We start from the raw sequence: 20,000 nt of genomic DNA, 5'->3' as shown, positions 1-20,000 counted from the left end.
TATTGCATACAGGGACTGCCACGTGTAGGCCTGATGGCTTCCTGCATCAACCCTTGTGTTCTTGTTTCAAAACCATCTAGGGACACAATAAAACGCCAAGTAAGCCACCAAACAACACATTAACGAACACAACAACCATTCCCAACACAACACATTACCCAACACTACCTTCACGCAATACCCGCCACTTTACCTCGCACCTCATCATTCACAGAAGCGGCGTTCCCAGACTGACACAACTGTACTGCCGCAACTCCTCAGCTATTTACCATAAGACGAGCATTGGTGCCTTTATGACGTGGCCGGCACTCAAAAACGCTTTACTCTCTCAACAACACTATTTTCAAAGACCACACAGATAATTAGCGGGATCCTCAAGAGTGTTTCTCCTGTTAATGTAATAGAAATCTCGTTAATATATCAGAATAATAAAAACTCCCTTTGAAAATCTGTTTATCTTCAACTAGTAACGTGCCCTCCAGTCAAATGACCCCCGTTAGGTTTCGGAGAACTTTGCTGGCACTTTTCCGCTGGATGAGCCTTGAGTGGCTTGTGGTACCATGAGTGTTCTAACTAATTGCCCCCTCTTACTTGACAATAGGAAAATTACGAGGGAGTGGTAGGGTTCATCTCTCTCTCTCTCTCTCTCTCTCTCTCTCTCTCTCTCTCTCTCTCTCTCTCTCTCTCTCTCTGACTCACCGTTACGTCATTTTTCTTAGTTAGCCCTCAACGTATGAATTTCTCGGTAAATTTATGATCTGTAAAGAAGGGAGGTGAGGGGAGGGGGTGGGAAGGGAGGTGAGGGGAAGGGGACGGGAATGGGAGGTGAGGGGAAGGGTGTGGTGTAGGGAGAGGGAGAAGGGGAGGGAAGAGGGCAGACAGGAAGGAATGGGAAAGGGTGTAGAAGGTTGGAGAAGGAGGTGGGAAGGGTGGAGGAAATGGGAGTGAAGGGGAAGGGAAGGGGAGGGAAAAAAATGGAAGGGAGTACTGTATATGGAAATTTGTGGAATGTACTTGTGTTATTCATCTTTTTCTTCTACCTCCTTCTACTCCTCCTCTTCTTCATCTTCCTTCTGTTCTTCCTTTTCGCTGTAAATGACTGAAGTGGAGCAGCTTCCCACGATCCACCAGATGAATAAGAAGAAGAAGAAGAAGAAGAAGAAAGATGATGATGATGACGATGATGATAATGATAGGAGGAGGAGACAAAAATTAATCAGACATAAAATTAAAAAAATAAAAAATATTAACCATCACCACCACCACCACCACCACTACTACTTCTACTACTACTACTACTACTACTATATTACTACCACTATCACCACTACTACTACCTATATTACTATCCTGACCTACTTAAACTAACATAGCATACAACATGAATTTTGACCTCCTCCTCCTTCTCCTCCTCCTCCTCCTCCTCCTCCTCCTCTTCCTCCTGGCCAGTTGAGGCGAGGAGGAGGCTGCCAGGAGGAGAAGCCAAGGAATGCATTGTAAATAGTAAACAATAATTAAAATATTCATCATCAGATTGTTTTAGATCACTGACGCAGAAACCAACATACACACACACACACACACACACGATCCATAAATAGTAATAGGAGAGAGAGAGAGAGAGAGAGAGAGAGAGAGAGAGAGAGAGAGAGAGAGAGAGAGAGAGAGAGAGAGAGAGAGAGAGAGAGAGAGAGAGAGAGAGAGAGAGAGAGAGAGAGAGAGAGAGAGAGAGAATTGTTTATAGAAGGCGAGATTTGTATATCTCTTTTTTCCCCACGGATGATTGGTAATGACTCTCTCTCTCTCTCCTCTCTCTCTATCTCTCTCTCTCTCTCTCTCTCTCTCTCTCTCTCTCTCTCTCTCTCTCTCTCTCTCTCTCAAAGTCATTAATGCTCTACTACTACTATTACTACTACTACTACTGCTACTACTAGTACTATTACTACTAATACAACTTCTACTACTACTACTACTACTACTACTACTAATAATACTATAATAATAATAATAATAATAATAATATGCGTCACTAACAGCTTCGATTTTAATTGCTAGCTGAAGGTTATGATAATAATAATAATAATAATAATAATAATAATAATAATAATAATAATAATAATAATAAAGGAAAATATTACAAACACGTAGGATGCCAGAGAGAGAGAGAGAGAGAGAGAGAGAGAGAGAGAGAGAGAGAGAGAGAGAGAGAGAGAGAGAGAGAGAGAGAGAGAGAGATTTAAAATTAGGTGCGTTTTAATGCAGGAAGGGAGAGGGAGAGGAGAGAAGGAGAGGGGAGAGGGAAAGGGGAGGCAGGAAGAGGGGAGGGAAAAGGAGATGAGGAAGAGAGGGAGAGAGGGGCAGAGGAATAAAGGTGCCAATAAACAATGAGAGAGAGAGAGAGAGAGAGAGAGAGAGAGAGAGAGAGAGAGAGAGAGAGAGAGAGAGAGAGAGAGAGAGAGAGAGAGAGAATGCACAAAAAAAACACAGGAACGTGAATAAATAGGAGGAGGAGGAGGAGGAGGAGGAGGAGGAGGAGGAGGAGGAGGAGGAGGAGGTAGAAGAAAAAAAAGAAGAGGAAGTTAAAATATAAAGCAAGGATAGGGGAAAAGTACCGAGAGAGAGAGAGAGAGAGAGAGAGAGAGAGAGAGAGAGGAGAGAGAGAGAGAGAGAGAGAGAGAGAGAGAGAGAGAGAGAGAGAGAGAGAGAGAGAGACCGCGTACAAATCAAGGTCGTCTTCTATTGGCCCATATCAGTGACGTAGACACCTGCCAGGCTATGTCGTCACACACACACACACACACACACACACACACACACATACGTCACCGCCACGCCCTCCTCCGGGAAAACAAATAGACTGAATTCCGTATCTGCATCCGTCACACCAGGAAGAGAGAGAGAGAGAGAGAGAGAGAGAGAGAGAGAGAGAGAGAGAGAGAGAGAGAGAGAATTCTAGGTTTGTCTAGTTATATAAGGCATAGTGTACGTACTGGAATTAATGCTCTCTCTCTCTCTCTCTCTCTCTCTCTCTCTCTCTCTCTGCTATTCTTCTTCCTCCTCCACCTTTTCTTCATTGTTCCATTAATATATTTTCTCTTCCTCTCCTATTCTTCTCATCTCATTCTTCCGTCCTCTCCTCATGTATTACTCTCTCTCTCTCTCTCTCTCTCTCTCTCTCTCTCAACATATCACTGTAACGAAAAAAAAAAACAGAGAAAAATCAGTTACCAAAAGTTTCATCAAAGTTTAATGATGTTGACTTTTCGACTTTTGGCCCACCAGTGTTGCCACATCAGTCAATGCCACGCCTCTCTCTCTCTCTCTCTCTCTCTCTCTCTCTCTCTCCGCATTGTCTTATTTTTTCTCTCTTTTTTCCTTCATTTATTTCGTCTATTTCTTTGTTAGTTTCCTCACAGTTTTATGTGTGGCAATGTCCAGCGATCTCTCTCTCTCTCTCTCTCTCTCTCTCTCTCTCTCTCTCTCTCTCTCCATGTAATATGGGCAAAAGCAATTATTATCTAATGTTCCTCCTCTTCATTGTGAACCACCAAGGTAACAATTACTAATGTTTCAAGGCACCAGCTCAAGATTCTGCGCCAGTATTCTCCATCATTCACCCCTTTCCTAGTAAACTCCTAAACGCCCTGCCTGCTTCTGCATTTCCTTCTTCCAAGACTTCGTATTTTTCCCTCACCCTCATTCTGTCCATCTCCCCAATGCAAGAGTTAACCAGTATTCTCTATCATTCATCCCTTTCACTGGTAAACTCTAGATTTCCCTGCCTGCTTCTTTATTTCCTCCTTCCTATGACTAACTGTTTCAGGAGGAAAGTTTCAAGACACTCATTCTCAATTTTTTTTTTTTTTTACCTCTTTTAAGAGAATACCACCTCAGTAGGCTTTTTCTTTAATCTGTTCTTTGTCGCCTAGGCCAATGTCCCTTTTACACAATAAGGTGACTTAATCACCTGTGTTCGTTGCTTTGTTTTCACTTTTATAAATATTTGAGATTCGAAAAACAAGGAGGAATATGTTCATACTTTTCACTTTTTTCTTTTTTTTTTCCTTCCTTTCCCTGCTCATTAGAATATAAGTGTCTGTTATCCCTCCTTACTTGAGTACATATGTGTGTTTTGTTAGTTCAGCTGGCAATCTAAAGGTCCTTGGCTTCAGTAAGGAATTCAGAGGTTATCTAATGCAAAAACACTGCAAAACATTAAACAGATTAGGATTGCTTGGTTTTACTTAGCTCATGACCTCGACTATAACCAAAACACACCACAAGGAGGAATTCATGAGCACACACAATGCAGCCTATTACTGTTTTTTTTTTTTCCTGTTCCTGGCGCCTGTTTGCCTGATACAGGCAAAACACACCACAAGAAGGAATTCATGAGCACACACAATGCAGCCTATTACTGTTTTTTTTCCTGTTCCTAGCGCCTGTTTGCCTGATACACGCTGATAAGCCAGCGACCACCACAAGGCAATATATCATTCTGTTCAAGGGGTGTGTTAATGATTACAGAGACTTGTTATGGCTGGCTGGGTGTTGTCAGGGAAATGTGTGGCCTCAGGTCAACACTGGTTTGCACATGAGTTTCTTTTAGGCTGGGTCAAGTTAGGGCAGGTTAGAATCCAGTTAATTTAGGTAAGGTTAAGAGAGGTCAAGCCTGATTTTTTCTAGTTCAGTTCAGTATGGTTATGGTAGGTCAGTTAAGGTGATTTTTCTATGATTAAAATGAAAATCAGTTCAAGTTCAAGTTAATTTAGGTGAGGCCAAATTAAGTTAGGTTGAAGTTCTGGTAGGGTTATTTTCAGTTGAATATAACTTATTAAACTTTAAAAAAGGTCTGTTTTAAGTTCAGATACAGTCACCTTAGATTAGACTAGACTTAGGTTCATTAGGCAGTGTTAGGAAAGGTTGGGTTTGCTAAGTTTGGTTAGGAAAGATTGGGTTTGCAAGGTTTGGTTAGGAAAGGTTGGGTTTGCTAAGTCTGGTCAGGAAAGGTTGAGGTTAGGTTTGCTTAGGAAATTCTAGGTTGATCAAGTTTGGTTAGAAAAGACTAGGTTTGAGTCTGCTTAGGAAAGGTTAGGTTGATCAAGTTTGGTTAGAAAAGACTGGGTTTGAGTCTGGTTAGGAAAGGTTAGGTTGATCAAGTTTGGTTAGAAAAGACTGGGTTTGGGTCTTGTTATGAGAGGTTGGGTTTGAATCTGGTTAGGGATACAAATAACTGTGATTCCTACTAATTACTAGAGCCCATTGCTTCAGTGACAACACCCATCCAGACTGAAGGGCAGAGATGTGGAAAACTTCAAAGACTAACTGAGGTGAGTATTGTTTTAACCCAAAGAGACAAAGCCAAAACATCAACAAAGAAATCAAACAAAATACACACACAAATAAAATAAATAAATAAATAAATAAAAAGAAAGAAAACAAAATATACATCATGATAAATAATCAACAAAGCCATATATAGAAAAAAGGAAACCAAGTCTCCACCACTTTCTGAAAAAAAAAAAAAAAGGAACAAGTGTTTTGAAAAGGCACAGAAAATTATTATGCATACCAATATATTTGTGCGATATCACTTTGCTACAGCTACAGAAAAAAAAAAGACTGGCTTTACACAGAATATCTTTGTTTAGTTATGTATACTTGATGTTGTGCAGGGGATGCTGATGTCATGTTTCACCCTTCCACTGCTATATAAGACATGGTTTCTTAGTCACAAGCCACTCAAGTACATTTCCCTTCATTACACAACCTCACAAGCCATTCAGATACATTTCCCTTCACTATACATCTGTTTTTTAAACACTATACTAGTTAAACATTGGAAAAAACCTAGCCTTTTCATGCCTGTCTCTTTCTCATAGGTGTCTGTAACAAATGTACAGAGCAATTCTAGTGTTGCGACTCACTGTGTCGTGGTGAAAGGGTTAATTGTACAGGGGACTCAAGATTCCTCCTTTGACATTTGTATCAGCTTGTTATCCCTCCTGCCCACCACAAAGTGCTGCTGTCCACCTCCCTCAGCTTCCAGGACCTCCACAACACCACACACAAAGACAATGAACCAAAAGCTAACAAGGACTGGCCAATGTGAACCCCATGACTGCTGTTCTTCAAGATTAGTGGTTGTTGTGTATGCTTAGTATGGTTACTGAAGATATGACTGACAAGGACTGGCCAATGTGAATCAAATGACTGCTGGTTCTTCAAGATTAATGTGATGTTGTGGTGAAAGTTTGGTGATTCTAGAAGACATGACTGACAGGAACTGGCCAATGCAAACCTTGAATACAATGGTCTGTCAATATTGATAGCATGTCACGGTGAACATTCAGTGATTTCAAAAGACATGACTGACGAGAACTGGCTAATGTGAACCCAATAACTGCTTGTCTCTCAAGATTAATAGGATGTTATAGTGCAAGTTTAGCATGACTGTTCAGACCGACAGACAGCACAAGGGGTGACAGAGCAGCTCCAACCTCTCAGTGTCCACAGCACAACATCTCCACAGTGTGCTGGCAGTCACAAGGACACGTGCTGTCCATCAGTGGAAGCACAGGTAATGGAAGTCTTCATTTCATGGATAACCCGTTGCTACTCATCTTGTGTCCACAGTCCCACACATTCCCTGGACACTTCCTAGAGACAACCCAAGAGACTAACTACACTACACATTACACACTTCCTAGCCTCCTCTCACAAAATTGCCAGGGACACAGTGACTCCCTGACAGATGCCAATGAGAGGCAAGAGTTGTCTCCACTCATACACCTGCAATAGTGAAGGAAAGACTGGCTGTGACAGGCATAATGCAACACAGGGACCTCTACATCTGGGTGCCTGTTTAAACAATGAGTCCCAGTCTTAGCAGAGAGGGATTTCACCTGCTTCTGCTGGTGGTGGTACGTCCTGAGTGTCACTACTCAGGTACAGGACCTCTGCCACCTCTGTCATCTGTCACCTCAATATCTGAGTGCCTGTGAATAGAATGAGCCCTGGTATTAAAAACATATCCAGCAGTGTTTTTTCATTGTCTGTTGATGGTGATATGTCCCAAGACTGTCACTGCTCAGGCAAAGAATCTCTGCCACCTGCACCATCTTTTCTGCCCTATTATCTGAATCCCTGTGTACAGAATGAGCCCTGGTTTTAAACACATAGCCAGCAGTTATTTTTTTTCAGGTGTTGCTGCTGGTGGTACAACCCGAGTGTCACTGCTCAGCCACAGGACCTCTGCCACCTGCATCACCTTTGCTACCCTATTATCTGGGTGACTGTGTGCAGACTCAGCCATGGTCTTAGTTTATCACCAGCAATGGGTTCTGTTCATGTCCTATTGGTGGCGCTGAATCCTGAGAGTTTCACAGCTCAGGCACAGACCTCCGCTATGTGTCACCTTCATCACCACGCCAGGAGTGCTGCTTGCTTCTCCCTGTGGTTCTCTTGCTGCATGAGAACTGTACAAATTTATCTAAATATGTTATCTTCAATTTCCTAGTTCTCTAATTATCAAAATAGTTGTCTGGAAAGGCATACTTTATTGTAGTGTCAAGTCTGCGAGCAGTTCCACCAAATTCGTGTCTACCTACCTACCACACAAAAAAATAGACAAATGAAAAAACATACATCTCTGGTCACAGTAAAAATGAACAAAATATGCACTTTACTTTCCTTTCCTCCCTTTGCACATGTCAACTCTAATGCAAGTCACCCTAAGACTGAAGACGACTCAACACGCCTCAGCCAACAACACGTCAGGCTGCCAAATACACCCACCACACCAGCATAACACAGCCCAGCCCAGCCCAGCTGTATCTATCTGCACGTGTCAAGATTCACTAGCAGAAGAAGAAGGAAGAAAATATTGTCAAGCTTGGCCCCTTTAGTGACGACTACATCAACCTCAGACAAACAGAGCAGGCCTACCACTGCCCAGTGCCACCAAGTCACGTGTGGAGAGTGAGGCTGTTTCCCTCATGTACACACACACACACACACGCTGAACCTCGAAGCCGTGGGTCACCAGAACACAGGCTGCAGGGTGAGTGAGGGTCACACACTACAAGGATTACCTGAGGACAGTCTGGAAAACGCAAAAAAATGCAAGAAACGCAAGGAACTTCTGAATGTCTTGGGTATGGAGGAGAGTTGTGTGTGTAAGGCTGCAAAGCTACACTGATTAATGTGACATCTTTCCCCATCCAGCATCTACAATATGACAGACGGGAGGGCAAGGCTACTTATATAAAATTAACATCTTTTCACAGTCCTGAGAAATGTCTACCATCCCACTTAAATTAACTAGTGGCAAGACTCTCACTATACAAAAGACCCAAGGTTATCTGGAGGCCGTGGGATGAGAGAGGGAGAACAAATCCCTAAGAACGGAGATATTGAAAAAGTTTGATTCTGTAGTTATGGTGACTGGAAGGCTGCTGTTCAAGGAGAGTAATGCACCAATGCTTCTTTTCTCATCAAACCACCATCTATTTTTCCTTCTTGGTCTCTGTCTCAGCGTCCCCCTCCTGCTTCTTGTCGCCCTCCTCCTCCCCGTTGGTGATCTCCTCATTGGACGTCTCCTCCTGGCCTGACTCGTCCTCATTCTCCTGGTCCACCTTCTCAAAGTCGATGTCTTTCGTTATATCGTTCAGCATCTTGTTCAAATTATTACCCTCGTCCCCATTCTCAGTGCTCGCGTTCTCATCATCAATAGTTGTCACCTATAACATGTAACAATACAAGAAACACAAGTAATTCATAATGCCAGGCCCTGCACATCACAAGAGATAATCAAAGAACAACATAACCAATTCAAAGACCAACACTCCTAAACAAGTCAGGGTCAAGTATATTTCTACATTCCTAACACACTTTTGGAGACTTAAAAATGGATAAAAATACAGGAATGGATAGATAGAAATGTCCTATGCCAGTGTATTATTATTTTCTTTGATGCTGCCTCACACTTCCAAGAAAATTAAAGTTTGTACAGGCAAGACATTAGATGCTTATATATACATTACCTACCCAGGATGTATTGGAAAAAAGACAAGGAAATGGGACAAACAAAAGTATGATTAAACAGATTACCGGTACAAATACATACACAATAAAAAGAAAAAAAAAAAGAGATAATCAATAACATCAAGAAAAGAGGTAAGTTTGTAAAGGCACAGCATTAGATAGACATGAGCAAAAAGAAAAGACAAGAAAATTGGGCAAAGAAGAGTGTGATAAAACAGATCACAGACACAAACACATACAGAATAAAAAGAAAATTAAGATAACCAACAACACCAAGAAAAATGGAATATAAAAAAGAAAAATTCAAACACAGACTAAATTTAAAGAAAACAAGGTGAAAATGCAAACACTCATCACTTCCCAAACAAAAATGACAAAGATCAATAACATCAAAATAAAACTAGAATGTAAAAAAGACTAAAATTTAAATAGTTATACAATTAACATTAAAAGTAAGTGAGGGAAAAAAAAGTACTGGTGATAGGTTGGTGCTGTTACCTGGTTGGGTGGCGTGACCTGTGGTGCCTCCTCCTCCTCCCTCATGCCCGGCCGCTTCCGAGAGAAGGAGGCGGCTCGTGCAGCTGGTGTGCGTCTCTGGGGTGACTCTGGGTTCCTGGAGGGGGAGACAAAGAGAGATACTTGATAACTGTGGAAGAATCTGTTGCAGTTCATAGAGAGTTTGTAACTCAGAAAGAATGTAAATTATTAAAAGTTTAGTAGAGACACTTTGCACTTTGGAAAGATTTAAGGTGATAAAAGATCAGAGAAAATTTGTAACTGAGAAAGAATGTTAATTAATAATGGTTCAGTAGGAAATGTTATTCAGGAAGATGCAACTTGGTAATAGCTCAGAAATAAAATTTAAAAGTCGAGGAGATTTTAGTTGAAGAGGAATGTAGATTAATAATAGTCCGAGAAAATTTGTAACTCAGAAGATGTGAGTTCATAACAGTATTTCAAAGGGAGACACACTTTGGAAACCTTGAAGACTAGAGTTGACAGTTCAGAGGAAACTTTTGACTGAGCAAGACTGGAAACTCAGAGACAATCTATAACTAAGGAAGAATATAAGTTAATGATAGCTTAGGGAAATTTTGAAACTCCACACAAGAGTAAATTAATAATAGTTCTGAGAAAATTTAGAGAAAAGGAAAACCTGACAACTAGAAATAAACCAAAGATAAACACCACCACAAAATTCTGTCACAACACAAGAACACACAGCCTATCCAACCAGCACCACCACCACCACCACACTACCTGAAGGAGACACGGCGCTTCTTGTGAGTCCAGATATACTTGTCAAGGCGAGTGAAGCGATACTTAAACTTCATGCGCTCCTTCAGCTTCTGTGGGATGACGGACAGCGTGGTGAGGGTGTTGCCCAGGAACAGCAGCAGGAACAGGGCTGCCAGCGTGATCACCTGCACAAAGAGAAAGAGAGAGAGAGAGAGAGAGAGAAAGTTACAAAATTATATAGTGTTTTCCATGCCAGAGTTTATAGGTATGCTCAAAAGTAACTTCTAATATGTTACTCATGAGTTTGGGGTGTTGGGGTGTAGTAGGGTGGTACACAAGATTGATGATGGGGGCTAGGAGTGTGTGTGTGTGTGTGTGTGTGTGTGTGTGAGTGTGTATGGTGCTTTGTCTGGGCCAACCTGTGTGGGACTGTTAGCTTGATGTACTGACAGACTAACAACACACACATAGATTCACATGCCACTCTGTCTTGTCAGTGAAGGAGGAGGTAGAAACTGCACAGACAGACCAACTAACACACACATCAACACACACACACACACAAACTCATATACCACTCTGCCTTGTCACTGAAGGAGGAGGTAGAAACTGCATAGACACACTAACTAACACATGCACAGACTCACATGCCACTCTGCCTTGTCACTGAAGGAGAGGAGGTAGAGAGTGTATGCATTGTAAAGCTCCCAGATGTAGCCAATGAGGAGGAAGGGGATGATGAAGCCAAGCCCTCGCCACATCCAGGAGTGAAAGCCCTCCACTGTGATGTCCATGTTGTGGCGCTCCCCTAGGGCCTTGAGGCGGTACAGACACCCACGTTGGTACATGAACATCAGGTACTGCACAAAGCCTGGGGAAGGAGGAGGTGATGCTGAGGACACAGCTGATGGGGCATGATATAACATACCCTTTCCCTGCTATTTCGTACATATTTCCTCAATCATTAACTACTTTGAGTCATTTATTCTTGTTCTGCAGTCACCTCCAAACATTATAAATACTAGAAATTGCAAAATCTTTTCTTTTCACCCCTTTGCTTCTTGTTCTTACTAATAAAAACTCCATGCACAGTTCTTAATGGAGTGAACTGTTGCTAATCAGAGTGAAAGGATTAAGAATACAATGTGATGTTGTTAAAAAGTGGCTGAGATGTTAACAGTATGACATGACTGAGAAAATGGTAAACATGTCAATTAGTAATACAGGATGAGAATGAATGGAGATAGGTAGAGAGAGGCACAAATATCTGTAATGCAAACCCCATCCTCACAAAGCAGAAAAGAGGACAGGAGACAAGGTGCTTTTATGTGACCTGGATGAAGAGAATGAACAGAAATAGCTCAAGGTACAAACAAACATCAGCAGTACAAGTAAACATCCTCACTAAACAAAAGAAAGAAAACAACAGAGACCAGAGGAAGAGAATGAACGAAAACAGTTCAGGCGACAAACAAACAACTCACAAAACATAAAACATAAAAGGAAATGAGGAAACGTGTGACCCAAAGGAAGAGAATGAATGGGAACAGTTCAATGCATCAACAAACATCTCCAGCACAAAAAATCCTCACGAAAAACAAAGGAAATGAGACAACTGAGAACCAAGATGTTGCTGGTGAGTGAGAAAGCATGGACTCACTAATATAGATGTTGAAGAGCATGAACTGTCTCCTGAAGGCATAGTAGGTCTCCCCGTTGGGCCAGATGAGCAGGATGCCGGACAGCACTGTGGAGATGAAGTGATGTGCCCGCCACCACCCCTTGATTCTGGACCCGTTCACCTGCAGGAGGCACAGGGAGGGGCTTCAAACTGGGGATTGAATTATGATGCCACAACAAATAGAGTTCACAGTAATGCATAGGACAGTGGGGTAATGTAAGTGGTGGTTTAGAATCTGCCAAGGGTTGTGATGTTGGTGTTTTCTCCTCACACCTGTAAAAAATATACCAATGCCATACAGATTTGGGAAAAACATGTCTTGAGAAAGCTGAAAAATTACTATAATATTTTTTCATGAATTGCAGCAGCTTATATATCTCTCCTCTTCTCAAAAGTTGTAAATAAAGTCTATCTCATCTTTTCATGTCTTTAACAAACAATCTTCTGGTCTTAATGAGTCCTCCCTGTAATATCTTTTCAACTACCCAAGTGTATGTGTGTGTGTGAGTATGAGAGGAGCCCCAGTGCACCCCAGCAGCCTCACCTTGAGAATACTCTCCCTGATGGTGAGTGTGCAGTAGTACCACACCAGCAGGAACATGTGCAGCAAGTCCGCCGTTCTGGGGAGACATGGCAGAGGTCACACACTAGACACAATATTCATCAACACAAAACTATTCTATTCTATTCTCTGTACCAGGCTGGCAATCCCACACAGGGCAGCCCAGACAAAACACCAGACACTCACACACGTCATACACACTCTTAGCCCTGTCAGTCCTCAGCAGAAAGGGACAGTCTCGTGGACCACCCCCTCCTTAGGCACGGCTCCCGGGTGTAGTGAGGTGGTCCATGAAATGAAACACTGCATATGTTCATGAGGGAAAATGTGATATAAATGAAACCTTGGAGGAAATAATTGTGAAGAAGAAACATGATATAACACTGGAAAAAAATATTCACCAGGAAAATATAAATGAAACACTGGAGAAAACATTAATGAAGTCACATAAATAAACAAAAGAAAGCAAGTGCAGTCTTCAAATAAAACACAACACAAGAAATATCAAAGGAACAATTTTCAGTTCAAAACATGCCATAACAAAACAATGATGAAAAACAGAAAAAATATTCATAAAACCAGAATAACAAACACGATTAACCAAGCATTATATCTATAAATAAAACACAAACCAACAAAGACCACCGAAACAACACAATTTTCGGTTCCAAACACAATAAAACTACAACAAAAAAGTTCACGCACCCATCACATCAAAGAACACGAAACACACAAACACTGCGTTCAAACAAAAATTATCCAAAATAATGACCACCAAGAAAATATTATCCTTCCTTCCGTTCCACACACACACAACCAAGAATACACAACACAAAGGGAAACACAAACCTGAAATTCGTGAGGAGGTTGAAAGTAGAGATGGCAATGGCAACTAAATTAATAACCAGTTTGAATTTTTCGTATTCATCCTTGTATCGGTACCTGAGAGAGAGAGAGAGATAGAGAGAGAGAATTGATTAGTTGGATATACAAAATACTGCACATATTAAGCTTAGAATAAGCTTAGAATAAGGTCATAATATTGAAAAGTTAATCCCTATGTGGAAAAAGGTCTTAAAAGCAATACCTATTCATCCACTTATCCACTGAGTAAAAGAGCAGCCTAAATAATCCACACAACACTCATGCTAACTCTCTGTTGAGTAAAAAACACCTTAGTATCCATGCAACATTCATCTTACCTAACAAGTAAAAATAACATAATCTATTGACTGACGAAGCAAGTTTTGATGTTATTTTTTTTTCTATTTCCCTCTGTCTACCTTCAATTTTAGCAGCCTGTGCCTTGCAAGTACTTTGTTTATCTTGATGTGATAATACTCTGCAGCAATAAACTGTTTTCACCTTGAGTTTTGACTTTGAACCATCCATGTCTTTAATTTTTTATTATCACTTTTGACTGTTTGGGGACCAGCACCTCAGTGGGCCTTTTTACTTTTTAATCTTAATTTTCTTACCCTTTAATAATAATAATAATAATAATAATAATAATAATAATAATAATAATAATAATAATAATAATAAAAAAAACCCCTCCTTTCAGTCATCTCCCCCAAGACTCACTTCTCCTCCTTGTTGAGTATAGAGACATTGATATTGCCCAGGATAATCTTGAGGTACAGTCCATTGGGTTTGGGGATGCTGTTCTCCATGTCGTACAGCTGAGCCTTGCGCCGGATGAGGTCAGTCTGCAGCAGCTCATTCCTCTCGCTGTTGTCTGGGTCATTGGTGTGGTCCAGCCTGTGGGAGGACGGGGTGAGAGGCGACCTACCCGTCAAAGTGGGTCTGGTTTAGTCAGGGGGAAGGTTTATTGAGGCTGCTACGGACTACTGGTGTGTGCGGCTTTGGGAATGCCGGTCATAAGGCTAAATTAAAAAGGTGGGCCATGAATATAAATGAATAGCATGCATTAATGAATATATATGCTGAAATTGAGTTAAATGAAAATATATATACTATGTAGCCACCAAAAAGATAAAATGATGCAAAATAAATGGCTAAATAAATGAATAAATAAGCATAGAAACACACCAAAACAAATAGAAAACAATAAACATGCATATGCTATAACAAAATACAAATGCATTAGATAAAATAAGATAAATGAGCAAACAAATAAAAAAGAAACAGAAATGCTGAACAAAAAACCACTAACTCTACAAATGCCTGCTGTGTTAGCAAATGGATGTAAAAATATAATGCCAATGATAAATAATAACTATAATATAAATAAAACCACTACAAACAAAAATTACTGCTACTACTACTACCTCAATAACTCCAATAACTTCTACAACCTACATTCAAACTCACTCTTACCCTCCCTCTGTCAGCTTCTTCCACATAACCAAGCTCTTATATAAGCTTTCACTCACTTTTCACTCTTATTCTTAACATTACTCTCAAACACATTTTTTTTTTCTGTCAGCCTCTTCCTCATAACCAGTCTCTTAGTAACTCCCTAAGGCTCTAAGTTTTCCCTCACTTTTTCATCCCTCCAGTAATTTCCAAAGCCATATCTAAACTCACACTAATTCTTACAGTTCCTCCCTTGCACTCCCTCTGTCCGCCTCTTCTCCATATCCAAAATTTCTCAGTGACCTTCTAAGCCCCATCAAATTCTTACAACTTCTCTGTTTTTCACCTCTTCTCCATGACCAAATCCCTCAGTAACTTCTAAAACTCACCTTCAAACCCATTTTTTATCCCTTACATTCTCTTTGTCAGCCTCTCTTCCACAGCCAAATCTCCAGTAACTTCCAAAACCAACTTCAAAACCCTTTTATCCTCAATATTACTCCATTTAACTCTTTTTCAGCCTCTCTTAACTTCCAAAACTCAGATTTAAATCCACTTTTATCCCTTACGCTTTCTATATTAGCCTCTCCTCCATTACCGAACCCTCTGGTAACTTCCTAGCTCTCTCATTCCTGAACTTCGCACTCACTTCTTGAGGGACTGCTTGATGATGTTGATGCGGTAACGCTGATGTGCGATGCCCTTGGTGCACTTGGTCTGTAGCTGTGTCAATTCCTCCAGCTTCTGTCGGTACTCCTTGTGGATTTTCTGCAGAGGGAGGTGCTTAGATTAGTAACCCTGTGTGGTATGTTGGTCTGATATGCTGACAGATAGATGTCTGATGTATTTCTTTCTCTTCTCTTCTCTTTTTTGATCCTGTATGGTGTGTTGGTCTGGTATACTGATGGATAAGAGTGTGATGCATTTCTCTTCTCTTTCTTACTGATCTTTTATCTTTCTGTATTACAGATAGGTAGATATTTTGTGTATTTCATGACTACTGTAAAGGTTAGCATGTACCATCGTTGTTACATAAGAAAAATATGCCATGACAAGATGAATGTTTATAATAGTAACTCGTATAGTATGTCTGCCTGGTATATAGACAGACAGGTGCATGTTTAATGTATTTAGTGATCCACAGTAAAGGATTAGCATGTATGGTAGCTTCCTTATCACACGACATGAGTGAAGTGCGCTATCACAAGAGTAACATTCAGATAGATAATGTTTCTCTTGCTATGGGGCTTGTTCGTGTTATGTAAGGATGGTACTTGATAATCTTTTACCATAGATTGTGAAATACATGAAGTTGCTGCCTGTCTGTCTATATATCAAGGTGGCATAGCAGAGGCGTTGTGTACCTAAATGTTGTTCTTGGTTTAGTTATGTTATGTGACAGGGATGGTGCTGTACATGCGAATCCTGCTAATCATCTCACTCATGGACACAATGATATTCCTTTCCTCTCATCATTAGTCCTCTTCCTCCTCAGCCTGTCCACTCAGCCACACTCTTTACAATTAAATGATGTACAGTTTTACAGACACACTCTTTACAGTCAAATGATGTACAGTTTTACAAGTTATACAGACTAACATGCTTGTCTAACTCCTGTTATTGTTAAAAACACAACAAAGGATCCATTTTTTTCTATGCATTCCCTATTTAAATATACTGGACTGTCATAAAATGCTTTTGACTTGTTACATAATTTCTGCATTCTTAGGAACACAATAGAAGGAAATGTTTTTAAGCACATTCTCACAACAAAAAAGTGTAAATCAAACACTAAACTGACTAAAGAGATAAGGTGGTGTAATATATTCTATTCTCATCATATCATACCTCAGTAGGCCATTTTACTTTCTTGTTTTTATTGTCCTAAATCTCTTACATAAAAAAAAAATAAATAAAATGCATCCTCTAAGCATGTCAAAGCATTATTTTTTTTATATTAGCCAATCTAAAGCAGCAAGTACTGTAATAATGAGTTGGTGTGCCAGGCTCCCTCCCCTGGATACAGCGATGCAGTGACTCAAGGTGCCCAGGGTGGGGGTCGTTCGGCACAGACTCTCTTATCAGCTGCCATCTAGTTACACTGATAAAGATAAGTATTTCAGATGTCTCCCACTCAAGCTCTCACGCTTCACACTCATAGCTACAGGAACTACATGCTGGAGGATAAGAAATACTGTGTCTGCTGTGTTCTGTTACTTAAAGGGTGGTCCACAAGACTGTCCCTTTCCACCAGGGGCTGACGGGGCTAAGAGTATGAATGACGTGTGTGTTGTGCCTTGTCTGGATCAGCCCATGTGGGATTGCTGGCCTGGTATATAGATAGATAGATAAACAGATAGACAGATACTTTCCAAACACACTAACAGGGTTAAGAGTGTGAAAGATGTGCACATGTGTGCGTGGTACCTTGTCTGAATTGTAGGATTGGTGGCCTGGTATATAAACAGATAGATAGATAGATAGATAGATAGACTTTTAGAACATAAGGGAAGCTGCAAGAAGCCAGCAGGCCTACACGTGGCTGTCCCTGTACAGAACACACATCTGTACTCCTATCCACCTCTCATCTCTATCCATAAGTGTAATCTGCTGGTAATGACACAACCGGCAATGCCTGGCCTAGAGAGTTCCCGGCCTTGCCCTCACACCCTCATCCGTATCATATCAAATCATAAGATACTTCCTTAGGGTTAATGAATACTTAAGGTGTAGTATGTATGTTAGAATATAAGCTAAGATATAACATGTGGATTTTCAGTTGCGAGGCTGCAAGATTAATAAACTGAATATTATAATTTTTATCATTATCTCCCTCCCACACAATTACATCTCCATTTTCTCAGCCACACCTATGCCACACTGTACAAACTCCACCACCACTAAAGGCCACAATGTCTCATGAACTGTCATGCACAAAAGTAATTGTTTAGCGAGCAGTCATGTCTGAAGTCATAACAGAAGGACTGAGGAGGTGCATGGTAATCTGGCCTCTAAGTGCAATTCCCTCAGGGCTGAAGTCTATGTAACACTAATAAAACTTGTTAAAGAGGAATGAGAAAAACTGCACCCCTAACTTGAAGGAAAAACACAGCCTGGCCATAGGGGATTTGTTCAAGCCAAGCAAAGAGTATCAACTATTTCTTAAACACACACTCCACGCCACCCAGTATTATATAACACCTTCACCTTCACCACCACCACCACCACCACAAGCGACATGTTAAATATATCCCTTCCAGTTAAAAAAAAAAACACACTACTCTTACTAACACACCCCAGTGGCCTTGAAACTACTCTTAAAACTACGAATAATCTAAGAGTTTAGCAGTAAGTCAAAAAAACCGCGTCGTGTGAACAAAAAGCCCAAAAAACCCAACATTCACATGGCCGGAAATTCAGCGTACCCTAAATATTTACACACTTCCTAAATGCTCTCAAAATCTGCAATAGTCGTAGTAACAGCTAAAACCCGCGTGGTGGGAACAAAAACAAAAACATTCACATTCACATGGGCACATCATTACGAACTCCTTTCACATTTACGTACTTCAAGGGCCCTGTACTCATTGCTGAGGGTCTCCCACTCCTCTATGCAGGCGTCTATGTCATTGTGCTCCATGGTTGAGGTACAGGGGCAGGCAGGGAAAGCAGGGGAGGCAGGGGCAGGTTGGCAGGCTGGCAGGCTCACCGCACCCCACCCGCCTCTCAGCTGACGCAGGTAAACACTGGCTCACTCAGACACACACCAAACACAGGCTCGCTTGCTGCTTCACTCTGGTCTTGGTCTGGGTGTATGTTAGGTCCTCCTGTGATCTCCTCCACTCTACAGTCCCCTCCTCTTATTATCTCTTATCTCACTTAGTCTAATCTGTCCTTTTTTTTAACGTGGGAATGTGTGTGTTTCAGTGCATATTTCTTTGGCTTGGTTTCTATTCAGTGATCTGCAGGCGCGGTGCGATCATAACCAACATATCTAGGATCCGACCCAGACTGCACCGTGCATTGGATAATTATTGCAGTCTGCTGAGGTCCTGAGGGCAGAGCATCACCTGTGAACAATTCTGTCTATCAGCAAGTCACGTGTCACACCATTAGCCAAGTTATCTGCATCTCTCTCTCTCTGTCCCTTGTGTTTCTCGTATCATGTTCCCGTGCATTAAGAAGCAAAGTTATCAGGTCAGTTATCAGGACTGGGCAAGAAATAATGGGCCCAGGCTTGATGAAGTAAGATTTGAAGAAGACATTGGAAATAATTGCTGAATGAATGGGATAGACTAATAAATGAGATTGTTAATGTTGAGTTAATGGTGAGCTTTAAAAGATTAGACAATTTTATAGGCAAGAGGATGATAAGTAGAAATAAAAATACTAAAACCATCTCTCTCTCTCTCTCTCTCTCTCTCTCTCTCTCTCTCTCTCTCTCTCTCTCTCTCTCTCTCTCTCTCTCTCTCTCTCTCTCGTCCCAGTAACTTCTGCTTCTTCCCCTTCCTCTTCCGCTTCCTCCTCCTCTTATTCTTAGCATTCTGTCATCCTCTCTTCTTCTTCCCCCTCATCCTCATCCTCAAGGGAAGAATGAAGGAATGAATGACATACATACGCACACACACACATACCAGAGAGAGAGAGAGAGAGAGAGAGAGAGAGAGAGAGAGAGAGAGAGAGAGAGAGAGAGAGAGAGAAAAAAACTAAACAGTAAAACAAAACAAAAAAAACACTTAGAAAAATATGACAACTGAAAATAAAACGAGATATTACAAATTCATCTCTTTAAAAACACTATTAAACATAAATTTCCTCCGTTTTCTTTCATGTATTTAGGGGAAAGCTCATCCAAATTCCTGCCATCCCTGTTCATTATGGAATTTTAAGACTATTCCCCTTCCATTCTTTCCCTCTCACTTCTTGCCTACCGCCTCTCATTAACTCTCACTTCCACGAGAGTTGTTAGACAAGACTCGCAAAACGCCTGAGGACGGAATGAAGAAACTGACCCACCTCTCTCTCTCTCTCTCTCTCTCTCTCTCCTCTCTCTCTCTCTCTCCTCTCTCTCTCTCTCCTCTCTCTCTCTCTCTCTCTTTAAGGGTATAAATAAGGAGAAATAATGGAGTAAGAAATGCGACAATGGAAGGAATA

At 41.0% G+C, this 20,000-nt stretch overlaps 1 protein-coding gene across 2 annotated transcripts; it reads right to left on the bottom strand.

The window, feature by feature from the left end:
* Positions 1-5,558: 5,558 nt before the first annotated feature.
* On the bottom strand, positions 5,559-18,688 carry LOC135091243 (transmembrane protein 120 homolog). Of its 2 annotated transcripts, none has more exons than XM_063988697.1 (10): positions 18,415-18,688; positions 15,496-15,614; positions 14,112-14,315; positions 13,377-13,469; positions 12,510-12,585; positions 11,945-12,086; positions 10,932-11,155; positions 10,306-10,469; positions 9,544-9,658; positions 5,559-8,741 (listed from the first exon to the last, which is right to left on the bottom strand). In XM_063988697.1, the coding sequence occupies exons 1-10, from the start codon at positions 18,484-18,486 to the stop codon at positions 8,508-8,510; spliced, it is 1,443 nt and encodes a 480-aa protein (XP_063844767.1). In that variant the 5' UTR covers positions 18,487-18,688; the 3' UTR covers positions 5,559-8,507. The 2 variants fall into 2 exon arrangements, with proteins under 2 accessions (XP_063844767.1, XP_063844768.1); XM_063988698.1 differs by having other exon boundaries at positions 14,112-14,288; positions 18,415-18,624.
* Between the last annotated feature and the right edge of the window lie 1,312 nt (positions 18,689-20,000).

The sequence above is a fragment of the Scylla paramamosain genome, chromosome 37 (genome assembly GCF_035594125.1).
Source record: "Scylla paramamosain isolate STU-SP2022 chromosome 37, ASM3559412v1, whole genome shotgun sequence".
Classification (NCBI taxonomy): Eukaryota; Metazoa; Arthropoda; class Malacostraca; order Decapoda; family Portunidae; genus Scylla; species Scylla paramamosain.
Note: the sequence above shows the minus strand (reverse complement) of the source record. Positions and strands in the feature narration are given on the sequence as shown.